The 12,008-nt window shown below is 36.6% G+C and overlaps 1 protein-coding gene across 2 annotated transcripts in view; it reads right to left on the bottom strand.

Moving 5' to 3' along the window:
* MRC2 (mannose receptor C-type 2) overlaps positions 1-12,008 on the bottom strand; it is a 98,141-nt gene that overhangs the window by 16,244 nt on the left and 69,889 nt on the right. For both annotated transcript variants that reach the window (XM_087713290.1, XM_087713291.1), the window contains exons 14-20: positions 11,579-11,681; positions 10,731-10,869; positions 7,182-7,217; positions 5,625-5,785; positions 3,438-3,505; positions 3,221-3,321; positions 95-240 (exon numbers count right to left, since the gene is read on the bottom strand). In XM_087713290.1, the coding sequence (XP_087569416.1) occupies positions 95-240; positions 3,221-3,321; positions 3,438-3,505; positions 5,625-5,785; positions 7,182-7,217; positions 10,731-10,869; positions 11,579-11,681 (754 nt within the window). The remainder of the gene's footprint in view (positions 1-94; positions 241-3,220; positions 3,322-3,437; positions 3,506-5,624; positions 5,786-7,181; positions 7,218-10,730; positions 10,870-11,578; positions 11,682-12,008) is intronic.

The following is a 12,008-nucleotide window of genomic DNA, read 5'->3' as shown; positions in this document are numbered from 1 at the left end:
ACCTTACTTTTCTTCTCACATATTCAGCTCAAACAGGATGCACAGACAGACATTCCTCTCAAATTGTCCCCCTTTATTATTTACAATAGAATACCTTATTAATGAACGCATGCCAGCCTTGGGCACAGCTGCCAGGAGTTGGTACAGGTAGCAATGGCAAGGAGGGCTGCACAGTGGTGATGTTGGTACGCTTGCAAATATAAGGCAGAGCTGTGAGGCATCTCTGGTCACCCCAGTCTTCTGCAGAGGATGGAGAAATGATGATGAGCTTCGTTCAAGGGATGTCAGAGCACAGTGGCCATCTCAAAGAAACTGCTGTACTAGTAAATGTTACCAAGACTTGGTATTAAAATTCTGGCAGAGAAAAACTCAAAATATGAAAGTTGGGATGTTTCCTCTCTTACCTGCTGTGTCTGAAAAGCCATGTAGACCCACACCACTAAAATGAAATATAAATGAACGGAACTTTATAGACATTTCCATATTAATGGTTAATTGCATTCCAGTTGTTAAAAAAGAATATGGAAAGTGGGGAGAGAAGACACTATAGTAGTTTAATAGCAAGGAAATAAGAACAGAAAGGAGTCTACCACTAGGGACATTTCTTTGAGTTTGGTGCATTGCACAAAGTTTCTCCATGGTGGATAAGAATACCAAGTTTGGCACTTTGCTAATTGGGGAAAAAAGCAAGAAAAAAACATTTCAAGCTTTTTATCATGGGATTTTAAAAAAACCTATTTTTTTCGTTATATTTGTTGAAATTGCTGCCTTTAAAAAAATCTACCGAGAAAGAATATAATGGAAACTGCAGTTCTACAATAACCTAAGAAATGTTCATAACAAAAGAGATTACCCATGTTGAAGCTTTATATAAATAATTCAACAGTACCTAGAATGTGGGGCGGGGGGGGGAGAAAGGAGCTCCATCTCTCATTATATCTACCATGGGTATGTTTTTCCCATTCGTTGAACTCATCAGTCCATGAAATCAAAGAGATTAATTGGGCAAGTACAGGTAATCAAGTTATGACCATAATTGAGCCAAACGTTTCTGCTGCTAAGTGAAACATTTGTTAAGTGAGCTTGCCCCTTTTGATGACTTTGCTTGCCATAGTTGTTAAGTGAATCACTGCAGAGCCAAGGTGGCGCAGTGGTTAAATGCAGCACTGCAGGCTACTGCTAGATCAGCAGTTCAGCGGTTCAAATCTCACCAGCTCAGGGTTGACTCAGCCTTCCATCCTTCCGAGGTGGGTAAAATGAGGACCCAGATTGTTGGGGGCAATATGCTGACTCTCTGTAAACCGCTTAGAGAAGGCTGAAAGCCCTATGAAGCGGTATATAAGTCTACTGCTATTGCTATTGCATTTGTTAAGTTAGTAACATGGTTATTAAGTGAAGCTAGGTTTCCCATTGATTTTCTTTGTCACAAGTCCAAAAGCTGATCACATGACTCTGGGACAGGGCAATTGTTATAATTATGAACCACTTGTCAAGCATCTGAATTTTGATCATGTGACCCTGGTTGGACAGTGGTTGTAAGTGTGAAAATGTGCTATTGTAACTTTGAATGGTCACTGAGTGAACTGTTGTAAGTCAAGGATTACTTGTAGTAATGCAACTTTAAAGTCTTAGAGATAGTTTGTAGGCTAGAATTAACTAACTGCAATAGAAGAACCTTTCTCTGCACCTGATAAAACTCTCTTTGCCTTGATGACTGATAATTCAGTACAGATGAATTTGTTGGATTAGAAAGTTCTTGACCCCCACCCTCCTCCTCCATCATAAGTCACAAGATTCTTCTTAAAAACCTTTAACAAGGTATGTTCTAAGAAAGAGGATAAATTACAGAAATCTCAGCAGCTGCTTTGTTTTGCTTTCTGAATCCAATGTATCTCCCAGATTCTTAAGAAGGAAACTTTCTCAGTCTCCTACACATATTCCCTGGGAAAACTGGTAAGAAGCTGTTCTATTAACTGATAGATAAGGAACATTTGGATGGTTAATTGACCTGTTGGATTTTCAGTGTTTGATTTCTTAATCAGTTCCTTGCAAAATATTCTCCCAATCTCTCCTGGTTGGAAAATGTTTATAAATTTTGCTTTATGTATTTTATACTATTATTTATTCAGACAATAATCAGGCGTAGGAGAAAATTGAGGACACTTGCATAATTTTGTATTGATTAACAAACAAGTCTAGAATATTGACTGGCAAATGGACTTAATTTCCCAATAACGATGGATGCCAAGGGTTTATTTTGAATCTGCAGTCAAATAAACATTTCACCACTTTGGATTCTCCTAAACAGTAGAGAACATTTCTTGCAAGATCAATTTATTATCCTTCCATCTATTTTGCCATACAGCAGGTTTCCATGCTTAGAGTTGATTGAAATAGTTAAGCCATGTTCTACTTTATTGCAAATGTTATAGGAATCTATAGTGTAAATTATGGTTCTTTAAACAAGCCTTCCATAACATTCAGACGAATTCCTTTATGTTGCCCATAAAGTAGCACAATTTTGCACAGCTGCATATAGAATGCAGAAACAAATAATGATGCAAATTAAACTATCAACCCATCAGTCACTCCAGCTTCAGTATGTAATCTCCTATTGCTTTATGTTCATTTTTGTTTATTAATTATACAATTTTATATGTGACAACTTTTAAAGGATTTGCTAGTCTTCATTGCAGTAAAAAACATTGCAAAAATTCTGCTAAATCGTCTGGTCCCCCATCTGGAGCTGGGCCTGCTGCCAGAGTCACAACTTGGCTTCCACAAACATCATGGGAATATTGACATGATTTTTTGTCATGCACCAAGCACCAACTTCAGGAGAAGTATCAGGAACAAAGAAAGCAAAGAAATGCCAGAGTTCCCAAACTTTCCAGCTTTGCAGACTGTCTGAGTGCAGCGAGGCGGGGGTGGTTCCATGTAAGCAGTGGGCAAGTGTGGGCAAGTGTGCAGTTCCATTTGTGTGAGTGGTGGATGCACTGACCCACCACTCATGCAAATGGAGCTCACACTTGCCTGCTGCTTGTTCAAGTGAGGATGCTTGCCCATCCCTTCCGCAGCCCAGTTCCAAACAGCCCAAGGCCCAGTAGTGTGCTGTGTTATGCCATATGCAAACTGGCCAAAGACACAGTAAAGGTACTCAAGAAAGAAATCAATTATCATTTGGGAATGTTAAGCAATTCCATGAATATCTACTACTAACCTCGGCTAGCTGTCATGTACACACACTTCCTTTCTTTGCTGATAAGCTGTGGTTTGTCAGGTGCCCATGAGATGAAATTCAATAAGGAACCATCAGACCACCTGAAGGAAGTAAATGGCACAGAGGGAGGCTTTTATATTTTAAGCAAAGATGAAGCCATGAAATAAAACATTTCTAGAGCAGTGACAGGTGTTAATGAAGAACATAGAAAACTCACCGAAACCGTCCATCATTCTCATAGGTGTTTAATCCAGTCCACCAATGTTCCTCCTGACCTCTTGAAAACTGGTCAAGGATTGTATATATTGGCATTAGAAATATCATCGTGAGTAAGAGGGAGAATGAGAATAAGAGAACTAATCATTTCTCTCCAATGTCAAACTACCTGTTGTGACTAAAAAAAATGCCATCCTGGGCCTCCTTCTTTCATTATTCTAGCTTTCGATGAAACATGCCTTAAGTACTATTAAATAATTTTTGACACTGCTGCCTTCAATCACAAGTCCACCAATCTCTCTTTAAGGTTATTAATTCTCTATTATATTTTCAAGGATCAAACAACATGCTTTTATATAACCTTACATATGCCGCCTTGTATATTCTTGAAGAAAGGCAGAATAAAATATCAATTAAAGTCGCCCTGCAAATGCACAGATTCATTCTTAGTAAGCTTCAATCCCCACTTAGCTTACCTATACATGAAGCCCTAACTGCACACAGCAAACTCTCTTATACCAAACCATGTTGTTTTGTCTAGCCCAGTATTTATTTAAAAAAACACTTTACCATTACCTACAAAAAAAAACTCCATATTAAATCTGGCAGTCTTCCAGAGTTTGGCGTTCTTCAGATGTTTTGAATTAAAACTTCTACTCAGTTCAGCTAGCTTGCCCACTGGTCTGGCTAAGGTTCTCATTGAAGCCATCTAATATGCACCTAATGTACAAGGCTAAATTATACAGTGTAATAGGATCACTTTATGGATAAAAGTTACCTGGCCCTTCCATTAGGAAAATGATATTAGTATTAGGATCATTCCAACAGCATGGTTTCATTAGTGCTATGTTCTTTGTAGGTACTTTTAAACATAGAATAAAAATAATTATGTACATTAATCCTTAATCCTTCACCTGAAAATGCCAGAAACTGAATGAGAACTTGTATATTCAAATCATTGGCTCATTTATCAATCGCACTGGAATGTAAAGTTCTCTAACACATCAATGGAAAAAGAGCATTCTTTTTTAGCTTAAAATAAGAAGTCAAAATCACAATTAGCCATGTTTGAATTAAAAGATGCATATACACTATACTTTGAACACTTAAACCTATTGGACTGCCATTATATTTATATCGAAAAGGGCTGTTAAAAACAGCACTTGGTTGAAGATGTAGTAAGGATAATGCTTCTTTAAAACATATGCTTCCACAATATTTTCTATTTACCAAGTTTGGCAAGAAAGTGGTGGATTGTGTAAATATGTGCAACAAAAGCTAATTTTTTGGGGAGGATAACGTTCTTTTGAACTCTAGTATATGGAATTTGGATGATGTACATGGATTTTCTATGCTCTTGCTATGGCGATGACTGATATTGCATCATTGGAAAGATAAAGGGCCTCTTTTAGTCAATAGATTGAAGGCTTGATTACACTTACTTACAAGCAAATTGTTTATAGATGTATACTTGTATAGACAACAATAATGAAATATAGGATTCATTTATATAGAGTACATGTATATGATAACTTAAAATGATGCTTGTATAAATATATTAGTACATTGAATAATATTTGCATTAGTTTAGCACATATGAAATTGCAACTATTTACTATTACAATGATACTATTTGTTTCTTTGTCCTATTTTTTCATTATTATTTTTGTTAAAGCACTTTTTTATATTGTTTTTTTCTCTTCTCTTTCTCAAAATAAGCCTTTCCAAATTATTATCTTTGTGTTTTTCTTTTTTCTTAATAATTAAAAAACAATAAAAATAAATTATATAATATCCCATACAAATTTGCAAAATTAAGTTATGATACAGAGTCTTGTTTTTGATGTCTTCCTCCAGACCACCCTCCCATCCTACCAATCATCAATATTCTCTTCTTATAATAGGCTGTTTTGGAAATGGATGTGTTATCAAGGGGGTAATTCATCCTCCACAGATTTTGTTTTCTAGAGGAAAGCAAAAGTACTTTGTCTTCTTTTTATAAATTTTTTCTGTTTCTTACAAGTTCTCCCACTTTTGTTTTTTCCGTAAAAGAATTGTTTTGGATGGATGGAAATGTCTTTTGATTGATCTTAAAACCCCTACAGTCCCTAAGACAACACAATACCAATTTGACTAATTGTATTTGACATGAATTCATCACATCATCGTATTTCAGACAGTGTCCTACCTTCTTCAAGTTTTGGCCCAGAAAATCCAATTCAGTTTGGCTATGAATTGACACCAAATCAGCTTGAAACCATGTGCAAATCCGTTGAGCCTGCACCCAAGTTGAATGGTGATCAAAGAACTTGTATTCAGCATCCTGAAACTTTAACCACTCATTACTCCCTGCAGAGAAAGTGAGAAAATAACTGGTCTGTTTTCTTTTTAGCTGTACAAAAATCAACGATACAGCAAATACCATAATCATCGAAGGAATCATTTCTTTTATTTAGCTAGGTACTCTTTCATTGTTTTGTTTTTTGTTCTCCTAAGAGAAGAGTTTAAATTCCTGAAATATTGGTGAATGAATAGGTTTCACCCAAATCCTATCAAGTTTCTGCTCATAAATTAATGTAGGGGAACATTATCCTCATTTGCATACAATCTTTATGAATACAATATCTTGACCACAAATTTCTTGCCATCTAGATATTGTTAGAGTATAACCCCATTCATCCATCGCTATTGCACACAGTGAGTGGGATTGACTGGAATTTGATTTCAATTGCAATGTTTCTCACCCATGATAAAACAAATGTCAAATCAAATTCTTTGAGCCTGGTCAGTAATCCACACTCAATAAAACTTATTAAATATAACCTACGTAGTAGAGCTAGAAGAGCGGACATACCAACTAAAATAAATATCATTCTGGGGCAACAATAACTTGTTTCGTAATAAACACATTCCAAATCAAATGCATGATAGAAAATCACTTCTTGCCCCATAAGACAGAAGTTTCAACAAACTTAACTTTCTTATTGTTTTAAGAATAATCAAAGTTGCATCTCCCACAAACATTTACATTAAATGGAATTTGTGCTGAATATAACATATTGGAGTCAGAGGATTAGATTGATATTATACAATAAAAATAAATACTGTGTTCAGCTTCGGTCAATTATTTTTCTTTTTCAGTTTTTTTCCAGATCACATATGACTCCAGAAACCATAATCATAATATGCTCAGGTGTATACTCACAAAAGCCACCCCCCTTTTATTTTAATCAACTTTTCTTTCTGCTGCCTCAAGCACTGATCCGTCTTTTTGATGTAGGGCCTTAACATTGATTATTGCCTCCCTCCCTTGACACTTAGTTAGGGACCTGCATTTTCTCAGAGCACTTAATCCACATAGCACCTCTCTTAAAACTGCGTCATACATATTGGGCCTCTACAAGTCCACCCAACTTCTAGATATCAAATCCTTTCTAGTTTTAGTTGATTAACAAAAACCCTTAACAAACACCTGCTGAAAAAAAAATATTTTTAAAAAACATAATCCACTATTGCCAACTACAAAGGTCTACTGATACTGTGGGATACTACCATATTTATGTATGTAAGTCTTGACATCCATTGTTCATAAAATCTTTAAAGCATAATATTAACTTCATTATCTTTAATTTGCATACATCATAACAAACATCTGTTGTGTATACAAATCAAAGAATGGACATAACTTTACAGGAATGGGGGCAACAGAGTTAGGATATATAGACATAGGACTAGATATACTCACCTTGGATGGTTGTTTCTGGTTCTTCCACCTCAGTCCCTATTGAATGAATGAATGAATGAATGAATGAATGAATGAATGAATGAATGAATGAATGAATGACAGATCATATGCCCAACAAGCATATAAAACTGTTTTCAAGACAGCAATAAAATGAATTATTTAAAATAATCTTATGGTCTTGTAATATTATAGTAAATAATAGTCTTTATTTAAAACATCCATAAAGCAAGTGAATTTATTTCCTTTTTTAATTAAAATAGTTATGGATGCTTCTATTTCCTTCACTGGCAAAACTCAGAGCAATTGGTAATGAGCTATCCAATGTTCCCTCTAATTTTTTTTCAGGGTGAGCGGAAAAGTATAGTGTTTGAGCGGCACAGTTTCATGCCTGAGCACCTAAGAGAGCAACAGTTTGAACTTCTGTCTCGTCTGCTGGACATTTGCGCAACATTCCAAGCGCCAAGCACCAATTATGAGCGAGGTTTCAGCCTGATGAATGCCAGGCATGAAAATGTGCTACTCAAACACTATACTTTTCCGCTCATCCTGAAAAAAAAAGACTTCTGCTCAGCTTTTAGATCATTAGACTGGCTAGAGAGAGACATGGCACCAACAGGTCCTGGGTCCTGGCATTTTGCAGGCAACCTGTCCTCTCACATTCCTTTGGAATGCAACCCATCACATTTGAATTAGATTTTGCCAATTATCCTATTAAAAGATAATCCTATTATTCTAAAATATGACTAACTCGATATTAAAAATGTAAATATTTAATGCTGATAAATAATAGCAGTAATTGTTATTTAGTATGATTAAAATCAGTATTGATATATCAATATATCTATCAAAATTGACAATAAACACTAAAATAACAATACAAATATATAATGTGGAATATAAATGTAATAAATATAATATATAAATACAACATAAATGTAATAAAATAATTTATCATGAAACTCTCCCCCTTTAAAGTAATAAGATCAATTAAATAGTCTAGCAAGTTTGGACAATATCCTATATGTTATGTTACTTAAGAATATATATGCCTCAGAATCAGATACAACATCCACATCATTTCCAACTGAGTCAATAAAATGATATGCCATGCCAAAACTATTTTAAATAAAGATATGAAATTAATCAAGTATTGCATTTATTTTTCAAAATGAATGTAGATTTTTTTTTATTATTTAAGTTTTGAAGACTTAGACACAAAAAGAGATAGCTGACTAACCTAATACGATTAAACCAATAACTCAAATGAACAATATACAACAACTGAGAGATAAGCGAAAGGAGAAATGTATTAGGGGTGAGAACCCACTGTCGAGCAATTTGGTTAGACCACAATGTTGGGAAAACTTAAAAAAGCTGATAGGAAATCCGCTATAACTACCTGCTTGGAATTAGCAATTAAACTTCATTTTAGATGAGGCGAGAGGATTTATAATCCTTGCCTCTTTAAGCAAGGAAAGGAAAAGAGAACCAGGTTGTCCTCAGCAGAGGAAAATATGTAAATGTAACAAAGGTTAGAGGGGAGGGAAGGAGGATAGTAGGGAAGTCAGGATGGAGAGGAGAAAGGAGAGGAACAGGAAAGGCAGAAGAAGGGGGGAAGGATAAGGAGGAGGAAGAGAAAGAAGAGAAGGGAAAGAAGGTGGGAAGAAAGAAGGAGAGAAGAAAGAGAAGAAACCGGGGGAGGAAGGAGGCAGGGAAGAGGAGAGGGTAGTAAAGAGGGAAAGAGGGAGGGAAAGAAAGAGAGAAGGAGAGTTGAAAGGAAGGAAGGAAGGAGGGAGGAAAGGAGGGAGATTAAGAGAAAAGGAAGGAGGAGGGAAAGAGGAAGGGAAGGAGGAAAGGTATGTGAGAAGGAGGGGGGGACCGAGGGAGGGAAAGGAGGGGGAAGGAAAGGAGGAAAGGAGAAAAGAAAGGAGGGAAGGCAGGGGAGAAGGAAGTAAGGGGGGGAGGGAAGAAAAGGATATGGAAAAGAAGAAATGAGGGAAGAGAAGAGGGAGGGAAGGAATAAGATACCTAACCTTTGATGTTTATAATGATTTGATAGTATGGGAATATCTCAAAATGTAGTTGTATTGTTTTTTACAAGTTATGGATGTTGTATTTTCTTTTTACCAATAAAATCTTTTTTTAAAATTAAAAAAAAAAAGTTTTGTACCCTATCTTTTCTAACGTTAACTTTAAAAAGATGTTACATCAGACTACAATACAAGTAATTAAATGAAGACTAAAATAAGTGTTTTGGCATATTGAGCTTTTTATATTTCTTTCTAATATTGCTTCCTTAGTTGAGAACTTCCTCCTCAGCTTACTTACGCATTAACTGTTTGTTGCTTTTATGGCTTATTCATTCACTGCTCCATCTTCAGTTTTTTTCACAGGGGGCAGGGCTTCCTTCCTTCCTTCCTTCCACTCCTTTGGCCACCAATTTTCATCCAACTCTCTCTCTCTCTCTCTCTCTCTCACACACACACACACACACACACACACACACACACACACACACACACAGACACGTGTTCTTTGGGGGGGGGGTTGAATTACTCCGCCTCACTGCGCAAAGTCGGCTCAGCATGTGTTCGGCCCCTGCTTACGCTGAATCAAATCTGCAGCCGGCGGGACCATTTCAAAGCCGCCAGTCCTCTTGCTCCTTCTCCTTCACCGGCAAAGCAGCGGCGGTGGTGCCTCCCCCTTTGCTCGTAGCACCTCAGCTGGGCTCTGGGTTATCCCTGCCATTGCCTCCACCTCCGCCACTTTCCTACTAGCTCCCGCGGCCTCAAAAGCACGGCAGAGGAGGAAGGGGGAGGGATAACGCGGGGGCCAGCTCCACGTGGAGAGAGAGGCACCACTGCCATGGGCGGCTCATCAAAACAAGTCTGGGGAGGTCCTTTGCAGGCGGCCAGTTCTAGCTGCCTGCAAAGGACTTCCCCACGTTTGCTTTGGTAGAAAGCTCTGCGCGGCAGTTAGAAATCTCTGCGCGGAGGTTTCTAGCGACGTGCGTGGCCGCGCAGGCGCGCACCTTAGAGGGAACAGTGGAGCTATCCACATACATTTGTGAGTTAGACAATAACTGCCATAATAATACAGCAATAAAAAGAAAAGCAAGGTAGTGGAAGCTTTTTTTAAAAAAAATTCAGGACAGTCATAAAAAGTTAACCTTGCAAATCAAATGGGGCAAAACTGTCTCAGTCTGAAGAACACAGCTTTAACTATATTAATCATGTGGTCTCCTTAGATGGACATTCTCAAAAGTAACTGACAGCTATTAGGCATTTTTCACAACTAAAATTAGTTAATAAATCTTCTTTAAAATATCATATTTAAAGACATATAGAAATGAAGAAATAAACAGCAAAATTTTGATAGAGATGCTTAATAGTGTTTGTAAGTACATAAGCATTCAATTCCCAAAATAGAGAATGGAATTAACAATACAAACCATGTCCAAACCTTATCTCAAATACCTTGTGCTCTGCACAATCTCATCACTTCTTTTATTCTGCTCCCTCCCTGCCTCCTCATTACAATCCCAGTCACCTTTGGGCAATTTGCAGATCCAGTCCAGTTTAATTTCACACTGCAGAGGCACCCACTGCAAGGATGCCAAGTCCAGGGCAACACAGTTACGGATGTCGTCATTATCATGATTACTGCGGTCAAAGTTGTGATAAGAAAACTAGAGGCCAAAATCAAATGGGAAGCAGTTAGTTCCAAAGAGATTTGGAGAAAAACCCTCAGATCATGTTTGGCTGTAGGTGCAAAAAGACTCAGATAGGTTGATCTTGATCCTTTGCCAACACATTCTTATTTCCTCCTTTTCCTGAGTTATGCTTAGTTTTCTAAAGGTTAGAACATTTTGGGTGAGAAAAATGAAATATTTTCTAATGTTTGTGCTTTAAATTATTAAAAGTTTTGAAAACTATTCACCAAGTCAAAAAATAAACAACTATATATGAAAGCAGAGCTTGCCTCAGGATGGGCATATCTTAATCCAGTATAATTAATCAAAAGTAGAAACAGCTGATAGTGAGAATTCTTCACAGTCAGAAAAAAGAGAAACTGAAAAACCCATATTTTTCCAAATTCTTTTCAGATATTTTTAATGTAAATATTGGCATTTAATTTGTTTGATGCATTGGAGTACAAAATACAGAATAGAGAGAATGTTATTTGATTTATTATAAAGTTTAGATAGGTTTTTCTGTTTTCAGTAAAAAAAAATTGACTAATTGGTCTAAGCAGACAAAATTAATGCTATATTAAACAGCCTGTAGCTCAATTTGTAATTTTAAAAAAGCTGATTCAATAAATAAACAAACTAATAAATACTGTCTAAATATTTACATTTTTCCATGTATATTCCAAATAGAAAATCCACTACTCACTCCAACACCATCACTCCAGCTCCAACTTCCCTCAGCTCTAGGGCTACGGCGATTCAATCCAATCCAGAACCAATGTTGCTCATGAATGTCAGGTTCCAACTCCCTGGGTCATAGCAAAGGGGGATAAAGAGATGATTGCATAGATGAAAAAACCCATTTGACATAGTTAAGAGAAGTAGTCTGATTTTGCTTTTGATGCTGAGAAAAATTTGAACAATTCTTCTTCTTCTTCATTTCCTCTAATTACTTGCCCCAAATAAAAGTATTGCCGTGATTTAAGTTATGTTTTTAGTGAGGTCAATTTGGGCATTTACAAAATATATAGAAACTCTGGGTAAAATTACCTTATACTCTGCCAATGCGTGTATATATTCAGGAGCACAGAGAAATGCACAAATGTATATAAACCTGTAACTCCAAAGTATACATT

This window comes from Thamnophis sirtalis, unplaced genomic scaffold (genome assembly GCF_051295495.1).
Source record: "Thamnophis sirtalis isolate CommonGarterSnake01/CBP01778 unplaced genomic scaffold, rThaSir2_p1.2 scaffold_4, whole genome shotgun sequence".
NCBI classification, from domain to species: Eukaryota; Metazoa; Chordata; class Lepidosauria; order Squamata; family Natricidae; genus Thamnophis; species Thamnophis sirtalis.
This window is presented reverse-complemented; position numbering and strand designations above follow the sequence as displayed.